A 23,693-nucleotide genomic window follows, 5' to 3' on the forward strand; every position below is an offset into this window, starting at 1 on the left:
GCTCCTTCTAACCAATACGAACCCGAGAGAATATGTAAGAAGTGCTGCGTCACTTCCGTTTGCCTTTAGAAGTTGCACCCTGAGTGTTTGTATCGTGTCCAAATAAAAGTTGGTCGCCGCGGCCTCCCATTTGCATGAATTCCATAGGGTGCCGATTGGAATCTGGCTTTGGTTCTTGGGGAGGGTTGATGCCTTCCTTTGGGGGCTTGTTATGCACTCGCTTGGCGGCATTGTTGTCAAATGCTTTGACTTCGCTATAGCCATGCTCAGAGCCATCAATGACCTGACTAACCAGAGCATTATTTATTTTACTCAACAAGGTCCGCTCCCGTTTCATTTTGCGTTTGGAGAAATCTAATTTTCCCATTGCCCCTGTCAATCCATCTGTGCTGTCCGTAAGGCCAATACCACCGCCCGTGAGCCACGGATGTCGCAGGCACTCGTCAATAGTAGTGCGATCATCAACGGATACGGTGAGCATCCTATCAATAAGATCGAGGGCTGGATCGCTCACGCTGTCCCAATACGGTGATGGATAATTAAACGTGCCCAATTTGATTTGCTCCACTAGGCTGTAGGGGAAATCGCGTGAGTATAACTCATCTGAGAAAGGCGGAAAGCCGCAGAGGCAAATATAAAGGACGACACCAAGAGACCAGATGTCAACAGCTCGAGAGTGTTTCATATCTAACACTTCCGGGGCCACGTCTATTCATATTTGTTAGAATAAGGCGTCAGGTCTGTTGGTAGAGGTACTCAAACTTACAGCTCGGTGTGCCACACCTGCAAATCCTGGTTAGCTGAATTTAGTGGGAATATGGAGGTAAACGTACACAGTCGTGGTGAATGAATCTTCTCCAATTATTTTCGCAAGACCGAAATCCGCCAATTTAACGGTAAGGCGCTTGTCCATGAGCAAGATATTTTCCGACTTGATATCTCGATGAACAATGTTACGGTCATGCTATAAATTAATGTGTTAACAGGACGAACTGTTATCTAAGTGTATAGCGGGGAGGGCAATTTACCAGGTACTTCAGCCCATCGAACAGTTGGCGGAAAACATGGCGAGTTTCAAACTCTGACAGCTTTTCGTGAGAAACAATCCAATTAAACAGCTCGCCTTCTGGAGCTAGTTCTAAGATTAAATAGACACCGTCTTTCTCATCGAATATGTCCTTCAGGCACAACAGATTTTTGTGATTCACGCTTTTGAGTATTGCAACTTCTTGGTTGCGGGAGGCGAGATCTGACTCGCTGTAACCGCCTGGCTTTTTGTCAAATCGCTTTGCTGCATATTTCGTTCCGGTGGCCTTTTCTGCACACAGATACACGGTGGCAAACTGGCCTTTCCCCAGCTGGCTTAAGATGCGAAATTGCTGCTGGAACCTGCCGATTTCTCGGTTGCGAGCGTAATGAAAAGAGAATCTAGCTTGATCTAAGATGTTGATTTCATCTCCATCCTCCAGTTCGCGTCTCTGATTCCTCCCAACTAACGCCCCTTTGACAAAGGTACCATTACTGGATAAGTCCTCGAGAATAGCTACCGAGTCGCCCCTCCTATGTTCGTGAAATATCAGACAATGCCGGTTAGAAATGGTGGTGTGACTCATAACCACATCTAGAAGTATCGGTATACCTGGTTAGTTGAACTTCTAAATACTAACAGGCCATCCATCCTGTTTGTTCTAGGCCAGTTTGAGACTTACCGCACTCCGCATGGCGTCCTATTAAATAACCGCTTGGATTTACATTTTGTGCAGCAATCCTCTCTTTACCTTTACGCCGGCCCCGGCTTATTTCTTCATCTAGCTCCGACGGAGTGCAAATATCTCTTTTTTTGAGCACCACAGTGTGGTCGTATGTATTATTCAAAGGATTGAGATAGCCCCAAATGCCTTCTGCCTCTTCGTCTTTCACGCCAGCCACAAAAGCTTGGGGTGGGACTTGGGAGAAGGCTTGAGTGTCACCAGGGGGCGACGAAAGTTGTGTTACATGCTCCGGTTTAGGCGTTTGATGACGAAGCTGACTGAGACGGCCTTCTGGGGGGCTAGCTGTGACATCTTTATTATTTCCGCTGACTATAGGTTCCTGGAACGTAAGGGGAGAAGGAAGGTAAGGCATGTTGGCCGGAGCTACTTGTGGCCGAGTTAATTGGGAGGATATTCTTTCGGAGCGTCGGGGCTTTTTCGCATCTTGTTCTCTCGTACCAGCACCGAGCTTTGATATATCTCAGATATTAGTACAACCCAAGGGACGTTGAAGCCTTAATAACCATCACTTACCTTTGCTCGCTTTAAGCTCTTTTCCGCCCGTGGTGGCATGGTTATGGTAAAATTGATGGATTATTAGCAACAATAATAACTGGTATATAGCCAGCAATTTTTAGAGGGCGTTAATTTCAACAAAAATTCTTAAAAAATGGTGTGCAAATTTCCAGCATTGCTTTGCGGAGCATAGTATGGGAGAGGCGCGAAAGACGGTGGGCGGATCGTCAACCGTTGAGTTTAGCCAGCGTGACAGTGTCAGGTTAGGAGGTAGTGGTGAATTCTAGGGCAGCGGTACGGAGTACAACAGATGTGGTCTTTGAGCCCCAGACTAGAAGGGACAGGCCGGCTGCAAGCCCTGTTGTTCTCCCTGGCCTGGTCAGGAGCCAACGTGACCTGGGCAAATGAGACGTCGAGTTATCACCGACCCGCGTTACGAAGTTATAACTTGCCAAGCCCTGATAACCTGGTTATCACGGCGGCTCCCCTAACAAACCCATTCAGTATAACTCGGTTATCAGCCAGCTTGGCGGCATGAGTTAGAGTTCGTGTTATATGGGGCCCCCGTACGGTGATTGGCAGGCTGTAGAATTACTATGCCAAAACAGTACACGCGCAGGCAGGCTGGTAGCTACCTAATTACTCAGAGCACGTAGGCTGATTACTAAGCTCTAGTGGGCCCAATGCCAATACTTTTTACAAGGACTAGTCTATACTGGGCCTAGTATGATACCTTGACCCACTAAAGCTAGCTGCACTTCACTACGGAGTACAAAACATTCCCTAGAGTCAAAGACACTTAACCAAGTTAACTATGTAACTAACTAGTTAACCTACTTACATACGGAGTACGGAGTACGGAGTACTCCGTATTTGAAACGACTCGGAGCTAACGACGTGAGCTCTGCCCTGCTGCCCTAGGCGTCAGACGCGCCCAATGGAGTACGTAGTGAACGGCATCCAGCTGCGAGATCAACATGTATGGGGGTTTTCTTCACTCTTGCTTACCACACCATCTAACCCTGTCTACATAGGCAGTCCCCCTATATCCGCCGCGCCGCTTTTGAGCGACTCGCAACTCTCACGACGAAGCACCCCTCAACTCGTGACTCAGCAGTGTCTGATATTGATCGACTGCAGAGCACTTGCCAGTGTCCAAAGGCATTGCCAACTGGCTTTCTTGATGGTGTTTTCAATTTAAGAGCATCCCCAGCTCCCACTGTATGCAATTTCTCTCAAACCTTTCATTTTAAATACCAGCATTGCTGACACCACGCAGCGATTTCGAGATCTAGATGCTTTACTTGCGCTCAGCGAGGCTGCGCAATCGCCATGCCATCCCAAGGATGTTACAAAACTGGTCCCTTTGTTTGCAGATTATCTTCCAGATTGCCAGTCTCTTATATTACATTCGTCCCCATTCCTCTACAGTCTCGAAACCTCGCCATGGGAGCTATTAACCCGAAATCTTGTGACAGCATTGCTCGTAATTGGTCTGCGGCACCCGCAACATCGTGATCTGGTAAAGAAGAGCATTTTTGCATACATAGAGCGTTGCCATCAGCTTGTTCGGGATTTGCCCACCCTTGATAGTCAGGCTACTCGGACGGGAGAATATGGAGATTATCAAATAGTTTTCGATATCGCTGCTCTTGCAGTCTCCCTAGTCGGATTTTTAGATGGAATGTCGACGTCTGCCCATTTCTTCAACCCTGGCGAACAGTTGCATGCCATTGAAAAATTACGCATGGTGCTTTCAGAGCAGTTTCTGGTTGCCGTTGAAACTACCTCATCTACAATTCGCAATTTTCAAAGTTCAGATCTCTCGCTTCAGCACTGGCGTCGGTATGCTAGACTCTCTGCAGCCGCTGGGCGGCCAATCAGCTCAATGTTAATGCAAAAGGCGTTTTTGGGCTTTGTGTTGTCATGTACGTCCCCAGTTGGGAAAGACGGGAGGATAATATCAGTCGATGCATTGTTAGATCAATACATCACTAGTCTGGACCCCATGAGGTATAATGATAAAGATTCGACTGCTCTTGCGGAATACTGTGCACAAATCGCAACCGACCAGATCCAGTTATTAGAAGACGGCTCTGACTATTTGCAACTGGGAGAACCATGGCAAAGACATCTTGCCTTCACCGTCAAATCATTTGCACTGGTCACTTTTGTTAATTGTGTGATATTAGATGAGGATTCTGCCGATATTGACCTTTTGCTGTCATGGCTAGATGCCACCCTGCTTCACTTTGACCAAATGGCAAGCAAAGCGCTGGCAACAGTCACATTCAAATCCTTGGTGATTTTGTCCAAGCTATCTCGCCTCAACGCGCCGAATTTGACAAGATCCCTATTGCGGTTCATAGTTCAGAGTGGCCAAAGCGGTGCTATTCTCATTGCGGCTGCTCGTGCATTAGCACAGACTCTCCAGCTGCTCTCCCAGGATACCATCATTGGAACATTGTACTCTCTAGGAAATGTCCTTAGTGCTACCCCGACACATGAGAAAATACACCAACCTACAAGTATACCAACAGAAGATATCAATACCTATTCACGTTATTTAGTGGCAAATTCTCAGCAATCGAATGACAGTTTCATCTCGCTTACTCTGAATGGTGACGAAGATACATTAGTTGCCTACAGAAATGTAGTACAGGCGATTATCATTATCGCCACGAACTCTGAAGATAGCAAGATAGTGGCGCTAGCACAATCTGTTCTTCTACAAAAAATTGGCAGAGTGAACGTTTTACTTGATGCCTGTCTTGTCCAGGAGACTGCTGCTCTTGCTCTAAAAAGCGAACCCGCTGAATTTCAGGTTCTACTTAAATTCTACTCACGTCTTTATCGGGATGCAGCTATTCAGGGCAATTCGCTCGTTGTCGACGCAGTATGTACTCAAGAGTGATTTTTTGGTGAATTTTTATTAATATACCCATTTGAATAGATCCACAAGGCAAGGGAACATCTTTCCATACATCTTCAAAAGGACAATGTATTATTTAGGATATTTTTGACATTCCTTCTCGAAAGTATTGTGAATAAAGGAGGAGCTACGGATCGGGAAAAAAACCGTTCTCAAGATGCTGAGCTTTCTGCCAGCGATATCTTGCCGTATTTGCGGCCGGTTACCTGTCTTGTATCGAAACTTGGATCGATTGAGGATTTTCCAGGTGGCATTTCTGAGAATAGCGACATATTATCTCTTTTGCGCGATGCTTGGTTCAACATTGCCGCCCATGATGTCTCTCTAGGCTGTGAAATTGGCTGTGATCACCAAGAGGATCTTCGCATTTTAGCCGAATACTCCCCCCCCCTAGTTTCAGAAAATTGGTCTGAGCTCCTAGAAAGCGATATTGAATTAAATACGGTTTTGAGACGAGGGATGAATTCTACACATATGTTTGAGAAGAAAAGAAGCCTAACCCAAGAACTTCCGGCTTTAGAATACCAGATAAAGCGTTTGAGCTACCCCAAAATTGTTTTTTTAAATGCCACTTTGCTTCTGGAGAGTCTGCGTGCTTCTTCCGGCAACTTCACAAAGGTATTCACGTATTTTCTAGATCCTACTTTGAACAGCCCAGATATCGTGGATTGCATGAAGGCCATTGTCGAAAAGATTGTTACAATATACCTCGAGAAAACATTATCCAGCGATTCGGCGAAGTTTTCTGCCCCATTCATTTCACAGCAGCTGGCGGATATGTTTGTTGCCTGCTGCCATCGGATTGACAGGATCCAACAAGTAGCATCATCGGCTGCGTCGAAGCTAATTGCCAAATGTCCCTCAGCGCTATGTGAAAAAAAGTCACTTTTTACGCTGCTGGACCTCCTAAGCCTTCTATGGTCATCTTGTTTGGATGAAGAATTGGACGAATATGAATGGAGGTCGACGTTTATTTGTGCGACAAGCAAGGTCCAAGTTGAATTGTCCGACGATTATGAGTTTCGAAGATATACTCTGAATAATTTGTTCAACTTGGCTAGATCTTGGGTATCTGTAGTTATGAAAATTGCACCTTTAGATGTCAAAGGGCTACTTCAGGTACATGTTTATTCTCCATATTTTCTATAACAACTTCTAATTTCTCTAGACTTATCTCTCCGATTATGATGATGATGGTGGTTATGGACATACATCTATGGGCCGATCATTCGCACTTGAGATGGGCTCAATGATACCTGCAGGCGACCAAAGATTAGGTAACCCTCATGTATATTTCTTTTATATGGAACATGCTCATTACGGACAACTAGGTTCTATCGAACGCAGTGGCAATACAATTTTAAATGTGGCCTCTGATTTCGTCGCGCAATATACCACTCGTCAAGAGTATCGTTTCTCTGAGACTCATTCACTCGCCGGCGAGAGCTTGCGTTTGCGTATTGCACCATGTGAGCTCGGTCTTTGCTCTTTCACGGAACTTCTTTCTGACTCATCTAACAGTCAATGAAACGGAAAGTGAAATTTGCAAAACAAGCCCTCGAGATATCCTAGAAGTATTGGTGGAACTGGAAGCTCTGATCTCGCAAGACCAACAGATTCCAGTGGAGATGCCGCGAAATGTACTTCGAAGAACGGCCACCATTTTGTGTAACCGTGAAGATCCTCAGCCTTCTATAATTTCTCACCTGGTTAACATTCCATTCCAACTCTTTACCAAAGAATCTATCAAAATGGGTATTTCGTTATGGCTTGGTGTAATTAATGAAAACCCAGACACGGAACCGAGAATACTAGTCGAAGTCGCACACGCCTGGGAACGCACCATAAGACGAAAAAGGGGCATATTTGACCCCAACTTTCAGTATGCCCTTTCTTTGAGTCATGAGCTTTTGAAGACATAACTAAAAGATCGATACTAGGTATTTAGATCCTTTCATGGAAAAAACAGAGTCTTTGCCTTCCGATAAAAATATGATGATGAAACGCCAAAGAAAAGCTCAAAATATCATCTCACCTCACCTACGCCTCCTTACATTTTTCGAGAGCCACTTTAACGCTACCAGGCTAGCTAGTTCTCATATCCAAAGAATCTTTAGACGGCTGGTAAGCGTTACACTTGACGCCATCAGAAGCACAGCCGCACATCCACTCGCTCGAGAAATTCACTTTCACACTATTCTTTTCAGCCTTAAAGTTCTTCGTTACTGTAGAGGGCAATCGAAAATTGCGTTGTGGAAACTGAAGGACCAAATTCTCTCCGCTGCTCTAAGTTGGTTTAGCCATCCACCCAGGTCGGTACCTACTCTTCTGTATTTTAGTAAGACCACAACTTATTTTCGTTAGGTGGTCTTTCGGGGCGAACAAGCTGCAACTAAAAGCTGAAGATAAAATTCTATATGATATCGAATCGATATTAGGTGTTAGCTCTTGGGTTGATCTTGGGGACACCACGTCAAGGAAATCTCTGAAAACTAAGCAAGACCTTGTCCTTGTCCTTATCGGTGATGAACGGGCGCGCCTCAGAGTATGGCTATCTCCCCTCGATAGCGATAAGCGGCACCACGGCGTCAATAGAACTTCAGAGGTCCATGTTTCCCTAAATTATTTTGGAGTTGCTTGTTCTAATATTTCTGTAGGTTGTGATATCTGGGTTACTAAGACTGGCTTGGACAGAAAACCCGAATTTGGCCATTCAGTTAGCTTCTCGATTTCCTTCGCCAAAAATCCAAAATGATGTTCGTTGGTTGCTTTTCAATTTCCCGGAAAAGGTTATAGATGAGCCGGATTGTTTGGAGATACTTCTCGGCCCTGCACTACCTGAAGACATTACCTTTCAATTAAAGGTATGTTTCTTGGCAAACTCCTTCTTACGAATTCTGACATTTCTCTGGCAGTATCTTCTCTACTGGGGACCTACAAACCCAATAGCAGCCGTGACTTATTTTCTCCCAGCGTATGGTAACCACCCATTTATCCTACAATATGCAATGCGTGCTTTGGAGAGTCACTCTGTGGATGTTAGCTTTTTTTACATTCCGCAACTTGTGCAAGCTTTACGTTATGATGCTCTAGGCTATGTTGAGCGATATCTCCTCGAAACTGCCCAGCTTTCCCCGTATTTCGCGCACCAGGTAATATGGAATATGAAGGCAAACGCATTTAAGGACGAAGATTCCCAGATTGTACGTTTTACTATATCTAAAGACCCCATTATTACGCACTAACAAATCACCAGCCGGACCCTGTCAAGCCAGTCCTTGATAAATTTATGGATGAGTTAATCTCAAGCTTTTCAGAAGCGGATAGAAGCTTCTACGAAAGGGAGTTTTCTTTCTTTCATGAAATTACCGATATATCGGGAAAACTTCGACCATATATTAAGCGGAGCAAACCCGAGAAAAAAGAAAAGATAGAAGAAGAATTACGCAAGATTAAAGTAGAAGTTGGGGTTTATCTTCCAAGTAACCCGGACGGCGTTGTCGTTGGCATAGATCGGAAATCGGGCAAACCGCTGCAAAGCCACGCGAAAGCCCCCTACATGGCCACTTTCCGAATACAAAAAACCAAAGAGGCAATGAACAGCGACATAAATGGAGACAATGGCAATATCGATAAGAGTCCTACTGGTGAGGTCAGTTACCAGTTGCAGAATGGTAAAAAAGAGACAACATATGAAGTTTGGCAGTCGGCCATTTTTAAAGTTGGCGACGATTGCCGGCAGGATGTCTTAGCCTTACAGATGATCGCAGCTTTTCGTAGCATTTTTAATAGCGTCGGCTTGGATGTTTTCGTATTTCCATATCGTGTGGTTGCCACTGCACCAGGTTGTGGAGTTATCGACGTTCTCCCGAATTCTATCTCGCGTGATATGCTCGGCCGAGAAGCCATTAACGGTTTATATGATTATTTTGTTTCCAAATATGGCGGCGAAGATTCGATTCGGTTTCAGGAAGCTCGAAGCAACTTCGTCAAATCTATGGCTGCCTACTCTGTGATCTCATACTTGCTCCAATTCAAAGATAGGCATAACGGGAATATTATGGTTGATGATGCAGGCCACATAATACACATCGACTTTGGATTCTGTTTTGACATCGCCCCGGGTGGAATACGATTTGAGCGAGCCCCCTTCAAATTGACTACCGAAATGATCGCTGTCATGGGGGGCCAAACGCCTCCCCATCACCACCACTCGGCACAGAGCAGTAGTGGTATCTCCTTTCCAGGGACATCTTCACATAATCCACTCAGCTCCCAATCTTATCGTTGGTTCGAAGCGCTTGTTGTGAAAGCCTTCCTAGCGTCTCGTCCGTATCAGTCCAGACTGTCACACATTGTCACGCTGATGCTCGATAGCGGACTGCCATGCTTTAAGCCAGATACTCTAAAGAATTTTCGCGACAGGTTTGTGCTGGAGAAGAGTGAGTATGATGCAGCACATCATATGAGGGAGCTGATTCGCAAGAGTTATGCCAGCATTTCCACCAAAGGTTATGACCAGTTCCAGTTGTTGACAAACAGTATTCCATATTAGGTAAATCCACTTGTAGTGCTGAAATTCATTTTCTTGGAGGGTTACCATATAGTATTTTTTATATCGCATACTTTTCTTATTTGTCAATCAAGTGTTAGACAAGATAGGTTATAAAGTATCTGGTTATTTTTAAGGTCGTACCTTTATGATGTGAGTGAGTAAGATGTGAATTTGAATGAAGATAACTTCTAAATAGTGTCTTTGCACTACATTCCTGCTGTAAAGCCTGCCTTTTACAGCTGATACGTGAGGCCCCTGTTTCTCTCTTGTTTAATACTAAATATCATCGCCCATCTCATCTGTGTCAGTCAACAAGATGGTGAAAGGTCCCACATCAAATGCTAACAAAGGCAAGTATCATGTTGAAATAGAATTTAGGATTGGGATTCACTTCTCAACTGCACTTCAATCTGCTACTAGAAACAAAGACGATGGCTGTGGTGTGACAAAAGCACAATGCTATCACACCCTAAAGAGGAGCAACCATACATGACCTATGTAAGGTAAGAAATCAGAATTGGAGACACAGACACATCTGAACAACCTGGTAAGAGGAGCCAGTCCAGCAAAATCTGTGAATGAAGACAGGTGCAGCCATGAATATCATAAATCTTCCAAGGCCCAATCATAACATCACACATGTACACCATAGCTGCATAAAATTGGGTTGAATCAGAAATATCGTTCAGTAGTTAATTTCCACCCAGCTTCAAATAAAAAAGATAGAGGGCCAAATCGATGCTAGAAAGAATTTACAATAGCCACCTATTCCTCCAGATTTGCCTAATGAGGGACCGAAGCTCTCAGCACTAAATATAGGCAAGAAAACCCTGAAATGCCCAAAACTCTTAATGTCCAGGATCGTAATTTAGCCGCAAATCATAAGTAAAAGAGGACGTTTGATTTTTCTTAAGAATAGAAAGGCATGGAGCTAGTCCATAAAATCAGCTCGCAAGATTTTCTCCTGAAAGTAATCCGGCTTCGGTCTTGCTCTGGGTTGGCCCTGTCTTTGCTGCTCCACCCGCTCAGGAGGTGGTGCTTCCATCGTTGCAACAGAAGCAGAGCGCTGATGATGCATATTCGGAGAGGTAGGGGGAAAGCCTCCGATTGAGGGGGCCCGTTCAGCTCTGATTCTCAAGGATTCAGGCCAGTTAAAACCTTCTCCTAATGGGCGGTAAGAAGATGGGTTAGATTTAACATTCTTGAGAAATTCTTGTGAGGTACTTGCGGTGGGTGCAGGGTCATCACTAGGGAATGAGCTCGCAAACAAGGACGAAGATCTATTTCTCTGTGTCCATGATTCCCCTAGGGAGTGGGATGTACCATTGGAATTTCCACGAAGAGCCTGTGCTCCAAAAGAGACACGGCGAGCAAAGGGGCTTGGTGGAGTTGTAGCAGCGCTTTCTTCTTCAGTTTCTTCCACAACAGCTTGGTCCACAGTAGGGGAAGTCGACATGACGGAGCTTGAAACGCTGGAACGACGCATAGAGCCGCCTGTGAAGGGAGTGGCTTGGTTGGGCGAGCCTGAAAGGCCCAAAGTGTTCAGGGACATCCGACGCTGTGACGCCTGAGCATTGGCACCAGTGTAGATCGGCCGAGGTTGGGTATTGGGTGTGGGCAGGACAGCAGTACCACCCTGTTTCTGAAAGAGTTCTGTGAAGGATGAACGACGGCGGCGCGAGGAATTTGCGGAGGGAGGGGAATTGGATTCGTGGGACATGGTGCCAACCGGTGTGGGTGTGGTCTCACGTGTGGAGTAACAATACGAGTAAAGTGCCGAGTTCTTAAGCAGAAGCGAGTGGTAAAAGACAATTGACTATGGTAAATAGCACCCCGTCGAGGTACCATGTAAATTGCAGCAGCTCCAACCCAGAACCCGAAGAAAGAGTTACAGACGAGAAGTTTGTCTGCTGGCTCAGGGTGGAATATTAAGGGCGTGAAAAGAGGGCCAACCCTAATGAACGGTGGCAAGGTTTAGTTGGCTTGCGGGGAAGGGAAAGACGTCCAATGGCGGGCCGATAAAGAGGGAACCACAAGTCGGGCGGGATTGCAATGCAAGCAGAAGGAAATTCAAGCTTTAGGCAAAGGGTGGGGGGGTGTACGTGGTTTTTAAGAAAGGGAATTGAGAAGGAAGCAGAGGATGCGAGCTGCGAGTCAAGAATGGCACGGGAGGATGAGGTTGATATAAAGCGGAGGAGGAGGACTGCAGTGGTCTGAGGAAAGCTTGAACCAGTTAGCGTGCCTGGCGCGCACGTGAAGGCAGTCGTCGATGACGTATCGATACCGAGCATGTACGGCCAGCACGCCGTCTGGTACGGTATGTTACGCCCCCTGTACCCCGGATTTGGCGATGTGGGGAGTGGACATCGGCCACTAGGCTGATCTGGGACTAGCTGTGAATCCTGCTGACTCTATGAGCTCTGTGATTGGCTACATGGTCGTGCCCAGCGGCACCGCACTGACTCGGTCGGAAGGGAGGTGGGCCTGCGCCCCCGCTCAAAGTACCGCACAAGGGAATTTACAGGGGCAGTGACCTGGCCTTGTGCTGGTTGGTCTCGCCCTTGACCAAGAGTGGCGAAAATCTTGCACGTCGAACAAAGAGCGACCAAGGCGCAAACAGGGATGGCGGACGGGCGCCAAGTTTATCAGGCAGCGGAACCAGAATCAATCAAGACGCACATCCTGGGTCTTCTATCGGTGGTGCAAAGCCGCAGACCCCGAATAGTGCGCCGGAGTGTGAAGAAGCAAGTATGAAGTGTAAGTAGAGGGAACACAAGGCCACAGGAATAACTAGTAAATTAAAAAGGGTTTGGGTTTAAAATGACATCGTCAGATCGACATGCCGTTGACTGAAGACGAAAAAACGGGAAAACGGCCGTTGACTCGACCGCACACCGTTGAAAAAAGAATAGAGAGAAGAAACGGAGGTAAGGAAAACGCAATAGCAGAAGAAACCCAATGATGCCTTCCGATAGTACCACCTACATGCGCACGTCCGCCCAATTTCCCGCCCAAATTATCATTACCGCGTATTTGCTGTTTGTTCCCCGAAGATATCGTATGCAGTGTCATCAGTGCCATCGAGTCAGGTCGGTGCGTCAGAGAAAGAATAAAAGAATAAAGAAAATAACTAAAGGGTAGCTATAACTGTATTAGGACCCGAAAGATGCGACTTTGCCTGCAAACCGAGCCCCCGCACTTCCACGTTTATGCAACTTCTCCCGCTCCTTGCTGTTCATTTCAGCAGGGGATGGGGATATGGGGGGATTGATTGCCGCACCAGAGCCGTGGATAGTCGGCAATGCCCCTAGTGTATCGCCTCCACTGGTAGTCACAGGCCCAGTACCACTGCCAACAACTCGACCGGTTCGCTGATTGATGTACAGCTGGGCAGCGGGTGATAATGGAATTGCTGGCATTTCTAGAGGAATTTCGGCTCCGTTTTGAACCAAAAGCTCCGCGATTGGAAATGGAATTGCTTTGATTCCGGCTGAGGGTTTAGGAGAGTGGCACTGAGCAGACAGACCTGTCATGGAGTGTGAAGGGGATGCTGGGTCTGCCGCTGCTAAAGCTAAGAACACTGCATGTGTATTTCGAGATCGATCAGGTACGTTGAGATTCGCACGCAAGGCAACCCCATAAAGAACACCCTGGATGTCGTTCTGTTTGATAGATGCAAGGAGCGTTTCGTCTGCTGTTCCATAGCGCGAGAGCGTCGGTGACAACGGGCGTATGAAGGCTCTTTCACTATACTTTGCCGTGATGAACTTAAGCCGTTGATCCCGAGTAGACTGCTGTGTCGGTTTCAAAGTTGGGTCCAGGAGCGCCTCCCACACCATATTACTAACCCTATTCCCAACTTGCAACAATATCTCCACAATGTCGTTGGAAAAGGAATGGATATCTAATGTAAGGGATCGAATCTTGGAAATATGAGTTCCGAGGGACCTGTGAATGCCACTGCACTCGATGCAAAGAACAATACCAAGATTGATGGACACCCATTCCACCTTTGACGCTGAGCCGCAGTCAGCACACCAATTGTTTCCTTGGTCAGCGTCGCGAATTAACTGAAGCAATTTAGAAGGATTATCGTCGTAGCTGCTGTCATTCCTAACGTAGCTTGGGCGAGCTCCGACCGTCGTCCTGCGACTAACATTGGCCGTGTTTGAGGATGAAGTGGTCTTTCCAGTTAAAACAGATCCGATATCTTTATGACTCGAACCGTCGGCTGTAGAAGGAGGAGGAATTCCTCGACCAGACTCAACAGCACTCTGCAAAGCATTATTGATAGCTGTAATCCAGTTCCCCATATCCTCTTCTGATGTAGCTTGGTAAATGCGCTTGAATTGCGGAGTAATGACTTCAAAACAGAACCGCCGCTCTGCATTTCTAGCCTCTCGAACAGACGCCATCCGTAAATCTATGGGCTCCATGTGTAAATCCAATTTCTGTTTCCAATTACTGTACTCTGAAAGCTTTCCCTGGTCTAAGACGATCCAAAATCTATCATATTCGTTAGCCATGTATTAGGGAAACTTAGTACGAGGAGACTTACTTATGCCAAGCCTGTTTATTAATGCCTTTAGGGTCAATATGAGAACCAGGACGCGACAACGCCCACAACAAACCTTCCTTCTTTTGCTGCACGTTCGTTTTGTCCACAATAGTACTATTAGAATGGCCGCGTTCTTCCAAATCGCGAATTCCTTTAAACCGATTCTGCCCCGAAGGACTGAGAGAACTCAATGCAGCTGTCCCGGGGTTAGAAGTTGAAGAGAATGAGGGGCGGCCGCCGGCGACCCCTTTCGCTTGGGAACTATTACTGTCTGCGCGACCAAGGTCCGAATCAGAGGTACAAGGCCCCGCATTTGGTGTGGCAGGCGGAACACCACTGGTATGAACGCCTTCGGGCTCAATGTACTTTTTAGTACTTTGTTCAAGCGCTCTTCTCTTTTCTTCACGTTCCGTCCGCTGAAATTGATATTCTTTGTCGGTTTCAAACACTTCGTGTTTCAAAGCTTCTAGCTCGGGGACCATTTCTTCCACTTTCTTCGCCGTAGAGAGGTAGCTTTGTGCCTGGCTGTCCGCATACTTTGTCAGTTGCGACAAAACCTCCTGCTCTTTTCGGCCTCCATGAAGATCCTGCATAAAGGAAGAATAGTCGAAACGCTTCAACTCAAAATTTCTTCTTTTCGTTTGGTATTTTGAATCACTCTCAGCTCGTTTCTTCTCCTTGAGTGAGTCCTGACGCTGTCCTAGATAGCGACCGACATAAGCATAATAATCCCGGCTTTCTTCGTCGAAGTCCTTCTTCTTCGCTTCAGCTTGTTTGATATCATTGTTATACAGTCTCGTTAGCGGGTCTATGATAAGCTTCTGGAGATTCATTAAATTGTTCTGCTCCCACATGAGAATTTCTTTGGCAATTTTATCGAAATAATGCTCAATAGCCGGCTGGATCGCGTTGGCGTTGGATGTGGAAGCCTCGTTTAGAGCTGTGATAAAAGCGCTCATAGCTTCAATATACGCAGAATGTCGTTGATGGGCAGATTCCGCCTTTTTCAAAAGCTTCTTTATCTTGATTCGCATATTGCCTGTCTTTTGCTCAAGCGTTTTCATTGTTGCACGAAAAAGTGGCCCATCCTCAACTGCACTCATATCCTCTCCTGGGCGCTGGCAGATATCCAGCTTAACAGGAAAGGGCGGTAAACTGTTGGGAAATGGATCCGCAGGGTCAACCGGAGACGGAGGCGCGTTTAAGTCGTATTCCAACTCACTTGCTCGTGAGATGGCAGACTGAGCGGAGACATTGCGATTGCGCGGGGGTACAGCCAGCTCAAACTTGGGGGACAACATCACCGGGCTAGATAGAGGCCGAGCAACATTCTGAACCCAGAAAGTAAATGTAGCAAGTGTATTCAGCCGGTTGGTTCTTTGGTCATAGTCTAAAAAACTGCAACAGTTTCTCCACCCGCCACCTCGGTCCTCCGCACGTTTCGGAGGTTTCCATGTCCAAGACCAATCAAACTGCACCGAAGGGCTACCATCTGTAGAGAAGGTACCAACATGCCGAACATTCGAATTATTCTGTAAATTAGGATTTGCGTGGAATTCTCGCGTAATTAAGTTATCCAATTCCTTCGAGTTTGATGCATGAGCAAATGTGACACCTTTGAGTGTTGTGTCAAAGGCTTCGGGCAGAGTACTCGCTACGCCGTTGATTGTAGCAGTTGTGGATGGCGCCATCTGAGTTTGCCGAATAATAAATGTGAATCGGAATGTCAACTCATCCTCATTTGTCAATCGTAGCAGAAAGGAAGGCGGGCTAGTAGGCAAAGAATCTGGGTCCTGGAACAACATCATGGGAATTAGAACTGATGAAAATGCTTCTGGAAGCGCACATGTTGACATACAAGAACAAAATCCACTGGCGCATCATCGCCCGCGTCTCTCCTTGCTGTAACGCGAGTTGCGGGGAAGGAATTAGGGTTGACATGGAGAACAATGTTGCCGCGTTGGTTGGTGATTTTCAAGGAGGATATTGTCACTAGATGCACGCAAGAGAAGGATGAGTTAGCTGGTGAGCAGTGACAGATTGCTTAGAATCTACTGGCATCATACACTTTGTTTGATCTTTGAGATAGAGGACGGCGGGGTCATCAACTTTGCTGCTCACATTCCCCATGGCGGCGACATTCAGGAACAAACCACTTCTGCCAGCTGGAGGAAAGTGCGCAAAGACTGTATCCTGGAGTCAGCAGGTGGGAAGAAACATCAAGAGATAGGGAGAAAAAAGAGTGGAAGGTAGTTGGTGTGGTGTGAGAAAGAGAAGCAATGAAGAGACAGCTTTCAGGGTGGTTGACAGGTTGACCTCCCAAGAATCACAAGCTTTGGAACGCGTGCCAGCCTTATCGATAAACTAAACTAACTAGTTAGTTAAGTACAGAGTACTCTGTATAGAATACCTGTTAAATGCCTACTTACCTAGTTAACTAATGAAGAACCAACAACGGTTGCCCTCCTGCCCTATTAGTGCCAGAAATGTTTTGAGAATACAATATTTGAATATGTTTTTGATTCTGATTACTTCTAACTAACTAGCCAACCACTAGTTAGTTAACTAACTAATTACGTCTGCTGCCCCTTCACCCTTGTCAAAGTTTCATATCACAAGATCCGACTCTGTTCTGTACATGACATATATACCCTTAAGAAGTAGCCATGCCATTCTGACTCGTTGCAGTGGCAAAACAGTAGCCTGGTTATCTGTGGTGAGAGTTGGTGCGTAAGTCCCCGGTGTGGCTCTGGCCGGGCAATGCTGTGGCCAGGTACTCAAGCCTACAAAGTACTTAACTAATGGTTTATTGTGTAGGAACTAACTAATCTTGGGTTTTCTTTTTCTTTTGCTCAACTCCTAGAATGTTTAACAGGAGCAGAGTGTTGCAGGAATAGTTGGTAAGAATTTCAACTAAACAATTTCAAGACAAAGATAAGAAGTCCTCTTATTTAGATCTCAATCCAGAGAACACAATAAGTATATTCTCATGGCTTTTTTCGATGCAACTTAGAATGCACTTGCAAATGAGTATTCGCTAAGTCGCCAAGTGGATGAAAAAAAAAATAAAAATAAAAAAAAAACCCAAGAAAATATGTAGTGACAAATAAACCTAAATACATAGGATTTTCGGGTAAAATCTTCGTTATAGTCTGGCAGAATGAGGTCGCTGTGAGGGTGGTGTGTCTTGTGGTAATGCTAAGAGGCTGGATGCTGCTGCTGGCCGAGGTTGGTTGTCAGCTACTGAAACAGGACGAACGTGGCCTGTGTCCAGCCATTGCTTATACGTTGATTTAGGATGATTAGCATGATGTAACACTTGGGCCAAAGGGTGCCGCTTTTTATGTTGTTGCGATTGACCCGCTCGTCGCTCAAGGTTCTCTTCATCTGAGCTAGAAATCGAGGATGCCGCTGAGCTGGCTCGGCGTTGTAGATATGTAATATGCCGACCGGCCTCCTTTTTGCGCTCCCTTTGTTCATCTTTCAGTTTGCCCATTTTCTCAGCATCTTTCTGACAATCGAGGGTCATGATATTGAGACATGGTAAGTTTTTCTCAAGGAATTCCTTAAGCAGTGGCAGTAAAGCCGCATTTGGACGGTATGTACCACTATCATTGTCAATTACGAGTTCGTAATCAGCAGGATTAGTTGATATGACGACAAGCTGTTCCGCCCCATTACTGTTGGCAGTGGATTCGGAGCGCGCATGCGCTTCATCAGATGTGACCAAATTGTCTGTTTTCTCGTCCTGCTGGTGGTGTGGCTGTTGATGCGAGCAAATTCGACGTACAAAAAATTCGCCAGAGTACGCAACATAGATTGATACGTTGCTGTGCATGGTATGTTTGCTCAGTAAGTCGATTCCGAACTCTTTCCCTGTTTCTGTGAACCGCCACTGTCCATCCAAAGTGAGAACATAAGTAAATATCCGACCACCTTGATCGTAATGTACAAACTCGAGGAATTTCCGAGCTAGTTCAACACAGGGGGTGTCAAATGAGCCATACATGGTGGACCGATCGAATGCATATATCCTCGAGTGCTGATGATGAAGAGTATGATTCAGAAGGCGGCCACGGATGCTCTGAGCGTTGAACATTCCGGCAACAAACGGCCGAAACTCGACATACCGATGGTAAAGCTTCGAAGGAACCGGGCCAGTCAATTGGATCTGAATGGCCTGGAAACTAATGCGACAAGCAATCAACACCTCTCTGCGGCGGGGAACGTTGCTGGTTGTGACTTACTTGTATCTCGACACTGGTCTCTTGCCGGCCTCCGACTGCACGGAATCTTTGGTGCCAACCAGTCTCCCTATCATGGGCGAGAAATGTCGTGTCCAATAATTTGGACCAACTGTGTACAGTTGACCGCCTTCCTCCCCAGGAGTTTTGCCCAAACATTCGACGCTCACGACGAGCTCGCCTTTCACACTGATATTTCTAGAGCACGTTGCGGCAATGGATCGGAGCAAATAGGCCCTATTACTGGCGGTCTTCTTCCTAATGCGGAAGGACTGTTCCTTGATGTCTGTCCACTGCTCATCGATCTTGCTCACATTGACGTAGGCGGTGCCGAGCCTGTCGTCGCGATCAGCGGTGTCTTCATCGTACACCCGACACTTTAAACGGAAGCCAGAGGCAGGCACATTGGCGACAATCCATTCACAGTTCCACTCAGGGTTGATGTTACGCTGGATTGTAGGGGTCCGGAAGGTCATGTCTGGATCCTGCTTGTGGCGACGTGGCAGGTCTGTATCGAGGATCATCACCACATACGGGTCGGACGACATGGTGCCAAAGTCACCCATCGGCAGGTGATGGGCGCGGTGGATAGTAACCCTGAGGGTGAACCCTGGGGGCGCGTCCGGGAAGGGCGTCTCGTCAAAGCCGCCGGCAGGGCCAGGCTGGGATTCATGGCTGGCGGTGGCTTTTTCAGCGGTTGATGGCCGGTCTGCGCGGTCCGCATCTGGGGGCGCGGGAGCCGCGTGCAAAAGGCCCATCAGTGGAAAGAGGCCGTTCGACGAGGGGGTGGCTGGCTGGCTGGTTGGTTCGGAAGGTCAACAGGCGAGGACCTGGCGGGAAGCATTTGTTTTATTAATCATTCGACGGCCGCAGCCACGCCTAACCGGACTCCGGCAGTTCCTTCGCCAATATTCCTTCCAAGCTGGGAAAGCAGCGGGTGTGGGCGCGCGCGTGGGCTCAGCCACACCGTCCATTGATCAAGCCGCAGCGCCTCCGTCACCGCAAAGCTTAGCCCGCGTGGCGCTCCGCTGGACGGCCAGCCAGCGGCGCGCGTCGGTCCGGAAGGCTGGGGATTGTTATAATTATTATTATTACTAATTTATTTGCGCCCGGCTGGCAACACACGCTTCGATCTGCCAGTCGCGTCCGAGGTTGCATTGCTACTGTTCTGGGTGCCCCCCCGCCCACGCTGGCGATACGCCGCGTAATGGCTGGCTGGGCGGGCATCAGCCACTCCGTCGCTTGCTCCTTCCTAAGCCCCCGCCCCACCCCCGGTGACCAGAACAGCCTCTCTCTGGGCGCCGGGCATTCTTGGGGATGCGGCCTAGCACAAATACGGAGCACATCTATCATCCTTGTCTGGTGTGCTACCATTCCGGATCCTATTTCGCTACGACTTCTATGGGGGTTATGTATGTAAGAAGTACTCCGCAGTTGGGTATCCTCCGCACCGGCATCGTACTGCTTGCTCTTCACTTAGTACTGCCAGCCGGGCTGGTACGGCTTCGGGTGGGCTCAGGATCCACTTCAGAACATCAAAGCAACAGATACGTCTCTTTGCCAAGAGGGTAGATAGCCCCCAGCGCCAAAACCAGTCTGGGGAGCTTTTCTGATGGGGTACAGGTCGTTTGCAAGGCGCGAACTTTCCCTGGTGCAAAGGTCGCGATTGTTGCCTTGAAGATGTCAGTATATTTTTACTTAGTGAGGGCGGGGCTGCCAGATGAAGCATACACACTGTCAAAAACCCATCCTTGTATTTAAAGTATACATAATCCAAGCATACGGCTACGTATCTTATCATGAGGTCACAGAGGCAATATTGTTAAGAATACGGAGAATCTTGGAGTACTAAGGCTGTTCCTTGCGTGAGGGATTCTATAGAAGAGAAGATCCCATCGTTTCTCTACTAGAACCTTGGAGCGTTTTTGAAAGAAACTGCCGCGAAATTCTTGCTTCAGAGATAAGGTAATCCATAATACCTTAATGAGCCTCTCATGGATTTGTAATAACACCGTCCTGTACTACAGAGAAAGAGGGCCTAGCTTGATATAGAGATTAGGTACCAAACCACAAAGGCCAGAAACTTGGGGTTTAAATTGCTCTTAAGACGAAGCTCCGCACTTTGGTGACTGCAAGGAGGAAAAAAGCCCGTTGACAAAAGGATTAAGCAACCTAGAGAGGCGGGCAAAGGCATTGTTGAGCCTTGGTCATTACGGGCGTCTCGGACTTCCTTATGAAGTGAAGGAATGTGTATCGGGTAGTAAGCCAAAAAACGGGCGTGTAGTTATTTTCGGGATATATACACTATTTCGCGTTTCCTCTTCCGGCTCTGTCATCTCGGGAAGCGGACGGGATATCTCCGGCCATATACAACCATAATGAGCGTAGGGTGAATATTCTCCGTAAACATTTCAGTATTAGCTCACTGCGATTGAGATTGTATAGCCAGAATCATACCGCCTCATCAGCGCCGGCGCTATATCAAAGCACAATGATTTAAACTTGCGTTTAATGGCTATGAAGCTGTGGTATTGTCGACTTTCGCCGTGGAAATGTTGCTCACATGTGCCAGCAGAAATTTGCAGCAAGTAAGTGTGTACTTGCAAGCACGAGTCCATGTTTCATCGTTCTGGTTGAAACCAAGTTTTATGCTTGAATCTCCGATTTTATCTCTCTTGATGTCATATGGAAGCTTTAAACCAATATGATTGGTTGGAATATGGCCACATTGTTTCTGAGAATTACAGTTCATGCACTGTGCTGTGGCTGTTGATGGAGATTGATTTGTTATCAGGCCGGGGCGTTCAACATGAGCACCAAGCTGATGTAGGCATTCAAGAAAAGCGACCATCCCAGCATTGAAACGTTGGTAAAGCCAAGGAAGATGCAGAGGAATATCGCCAGAGAAAAAGAGATCCAGCATGGCCACTTTTTGGGACGCCGTGCGAACTTTTGAACCAGTGGAATTGTGCGCAGGAGCATTAGAGCTTCGGTCCACTTCCGTTTTCTCTATTCTTGATGTTGAGCCTAATGGATGGAGTTTGTATCCTTCGAATTGGAATTGTAACTTGTCTGCAATGACTGTAAGAAGTAACACAGTTTGACCCCAAGCAGAATTAATCTCAGGCCACTCAACTGGAGGGTTGTTAAGACGGCCTAGTCGAAGCCCGTTTATTGTACCAAAATAACCATCGTGGCCGATACAAAACATATCATTATAGACATTTGTGCGCTGTAATCGCTCAAGTTGTCGAGAGTCGTGATCATACTTAACATTGAGCATGTCTCGATCATTTTGAAAATCTCCTAGGCTAAGTGCAAAAGCATTTCGGTTTTGCCAGAATTGCCTTTCATCTTGACTGAGTTGCTGGCATTGCTCGTCTAGAGCTAGGAGCTCCATGTTAATTGCGGCACTCTCTTCTTCCAGCGCTAGAAGCTCTTTAATCAGACTGGATTCGGCCTTCAAAGCAGCTTCTAAGGATCGCTCAGCGTCCCTAGTTTCATCCTCAGACGGAATGGAAACGCCCACATTTCTCAAGAAAGAGATATATGCATCCTGCTCCTTTGTTGCCGTGGAAAGCTGCTTTTGCATGCCGCTCACAAGAAGCTCAGTACACTCCATACAAATTGGCTGGTCAATGTCGGATCGAGCAGAGATGATCTCAAATAGGTGCCTAGATTTTTCCACGTGGGGATTGGACTGATCAATTCCATATACTCTTTTTTTCAGATCTAAATGTTCTGGCAAACTACTTTGCGCTGGTTGAGTTGTAAGGGTATTGTTGGTGTCTAGAACTGTTTGTGTTGGGAGGACTTGGGAGTTCGTAAGAACAACAAATGACATGCCGGTATCCTTGGAATTTGGCGACTGTATCTGGCCATCGCAGGCGCGGGCTTGTGGAATTTCACGTTCATACAAGGGTGCTGTTACTCGGTTCGGAGGTCGATCTTCGGGGATTAGGGGAGATCGGACAGTTTTGGTCGAGGGCGGCTGGCGTATTTTACCGGTTGAAGCTATAAATATTGATAAATAGGCCTAATATTAATCCAGGCGGTTGCCTACCTATGAGAATATCAAAAGACGCAGGGTTGAGAGTGTCGAGGGATGACTCTACCAGAGGGATGCGACAGCTCTGGCAATACATAGCAGGCAGCAATCAGCTCGTAAGCTAGGCGCTTGGGCATAAGATTCACAAAATAACAAGCCCTTTTTGCCAGGTAAAAATGGGAGGGAATGCCGTTACAAGTAAGATGATATAGATAACGACTGAGAAGTTCCGTTGATTAAAATGCTAAGACATACGAAGTACTCCGTGGTTGCATTACATAGCTAACGGTGACCAACTAGTTAATTGACTGACTAACTAGCGCGACTGCCGCCATAGCCGCCGAATCGCCTAAGTAACTACTCCATGGGAAGCTTATAAGCGCATAAAGTTTGTTTGATTTTTTATTATATAGGGTGAAGCCTAAATAGCTGAAAATTGCTGGGCAATTAAGGCTCGTCAAAGTTGAATTAAGAGGTATTGAGCTATTTTTTGTGATTTTGAATTTGAGAACAAAGCATTTCATAGCGGACTCAGGCCTTGCGTAAATAAATTAATTGAAAGATTGACAAACATTACAAGTTGATGTGGGATGCTTTTTACAGACACTCATTACAAGGCATTCCATGAAATTAGTAGTTGTTCTGTGTATCCGTGGGAATCTCAAGTATGTTCAAATGGTTAAAGTCATCAAGGTCAGGGGCTATTCGAACTTGTAGCACAATGTAGCGATGTACAGCCGGTTTCCCATCTCCAAACCGACTCAATTTTAGGCGATGCATATCAGACATAAAGCAAGTGCAGGGGTGGGAATGTTCAATATACCTGTATAGAGAGACAGGATACTAACATAGCGACAAGAATGACATGTATAAGGAGGTATGGGGTATAGATATACATAAAAAATAAACAATAGTACACTCTGCGCGACCCGCAAAAAACCGAGGACATTGTATTTATTTTAGCCCCTTTATCGGGTATCTGGTGGGAATATCGAGGTGCCAGATTACAAATGTATCGAACTAATAAAAGATCAACAAAAGGGAAATGCTAATATATTTTCACCCTATTATGCGTGGCATTAGCATCCT

At 46.5% G+C, this 23,693-nt stretch overlaps 6 protein-coding genes across 6 annotated transcripts; 1 reads left to right on the forward strand and 5 right to left on the reverse strand.

The window, feature by feature from the left end:
- Positions 1-49: 49 nt before the first annotated feature.
- DUN1 (serine/threonine protein kinase) lies at positions 50-2,324 on the reverse strand (the record flags this gene model as incomplete). Its single annotated transcript, XM_049252853.1, has 6 exons — positions 50-708; positions 767-783; positions 834-964; positions 1,029-1,621; positions 1,710-2,220; positions 2,286-2,324. The coding sequence occupies 6 exons, from the start codon at positions 2,322-2,324 to the stop codon at positions 50-52; spliced, it is 1,950 nt and encodes a 649-aa protein (XP_049108022.1).
- An 880-nt stretch (positions 2,325-3,204) lies between these two features.
- STT4 (phosphatidylinositol-4- kinase) lies at positions 3,205-9,754 on the forward strand (the record flags this gene model as incomplete). Its single annotated transcript, XM_049252854.1, has 12 exons — positions 3,205-3,246; positions 3,306-3,488; positions 3,547-5,163; positions 5,221-6,318; positions 6,368-6,476; positions 6,531-6,668; positions 6,721-7,081; positions 7,140-7,511; positions 7,564-7,804; positions 7,857-8,063; positions 8,115-8,402; positions 8,456-9,754. The coding sequence occupies 12 exons, from the start codon at positions 3,205-3,207 to the stop codon at positions 9,752-9,754; spliced, it is 5,955 nt and encodes a 1,984-aa protein (XP_049108023.1).
- Positions 9,755-10,685: 931 nt separating this feature from the next.
- Positions 10,686-11,474, reverse strand: LOZ57_003807 (uncharacterized protein; the record flags this gene model as incomplete). Its single annotated transcript, XM_049252855.1, has 1 exon — positions 10,686-11,474. One exon carries the CDS (start codon positions 11,472-11,474, stop codon positions 10,686-10,688), a length of 789 nt encoding a protein of 262 aa, XP_049108024.1.
- A 1,432-nt stretch (positions 11,475-12,906) lies between these two features.
- On the reverse strand, positions 12,907-16,442 carry LOZ57_003808 (uncharacterized protein; the record flags this gene model as incomplete). Its single annotated transcript, XM_049252856.1, has 4 exons — positions 12,907-14,260; positions 14,313-16,105; positions 16,171-16,304; positions 16,379-16,442. The coding sequence occupies 4 exons, from the start codon at positions 16,440-16,442 to the stop codon at positions 12,907-12,909; spliced, it is 3,345 nt and encodes a 1,114-aa protein (XP_049108025.1).
- A 1,015-nt stretch (positions 16,443-17,457) lies between these two features.
- LOZ57_003809 (uncharacterized protein) lies at positions 17,458-19,314 on the reverse strand (the record flags this gene model as incomplete). Its single annotated transcript, XM_049252857.1, has 2 exons — positions 17,458-18,499; positions 18,560-19,314. The coding sequence occupies 2 exons, from the start codon at positions 19,312-19,314 to the stop codon at positions 17,458-17,460; spliced, it is 1,797 nt and encodes a 598-aa protein (XP_049108026.1).
- Positions 19,315-21,071: 1,757 nt separating this feature from the next.
- Positions 21,072-22,701, reverse strand: atg6 (Vacuolar protein sorting-associated protein atg6; the record flags this gene model as incomplete). The annotated part of the gene is made up of 2 exons (XM_049252858.1): positions 21,072-22,570; positions 22,620-22,701. The coding sequence occupies 2 exons, from the start codon at positions 22,699-22,701 to the stop codon at positions 21,072-21,074; spliced, it is 1,581 nt and encodes a 526-aa protein (XP_049108027.1).
- Positions 22,702-23,693: the final 992 nt, after the last annotated feature.

Source organism: Ophidiomyces ophidiicola (assembly GCF_022830035.1).
Source record: "Ophidiomyces ophidiicola strain CBS 122913 chromosome Unknown scaffold_14, whole genome shotgun sequence".
NCBI lineage: Eukaryota > Fungi > Ascomycota > Eurotiomycetes > Onygenales > Onygenaceae > Ophidiomyces > Ophidiomyces ophidiicola.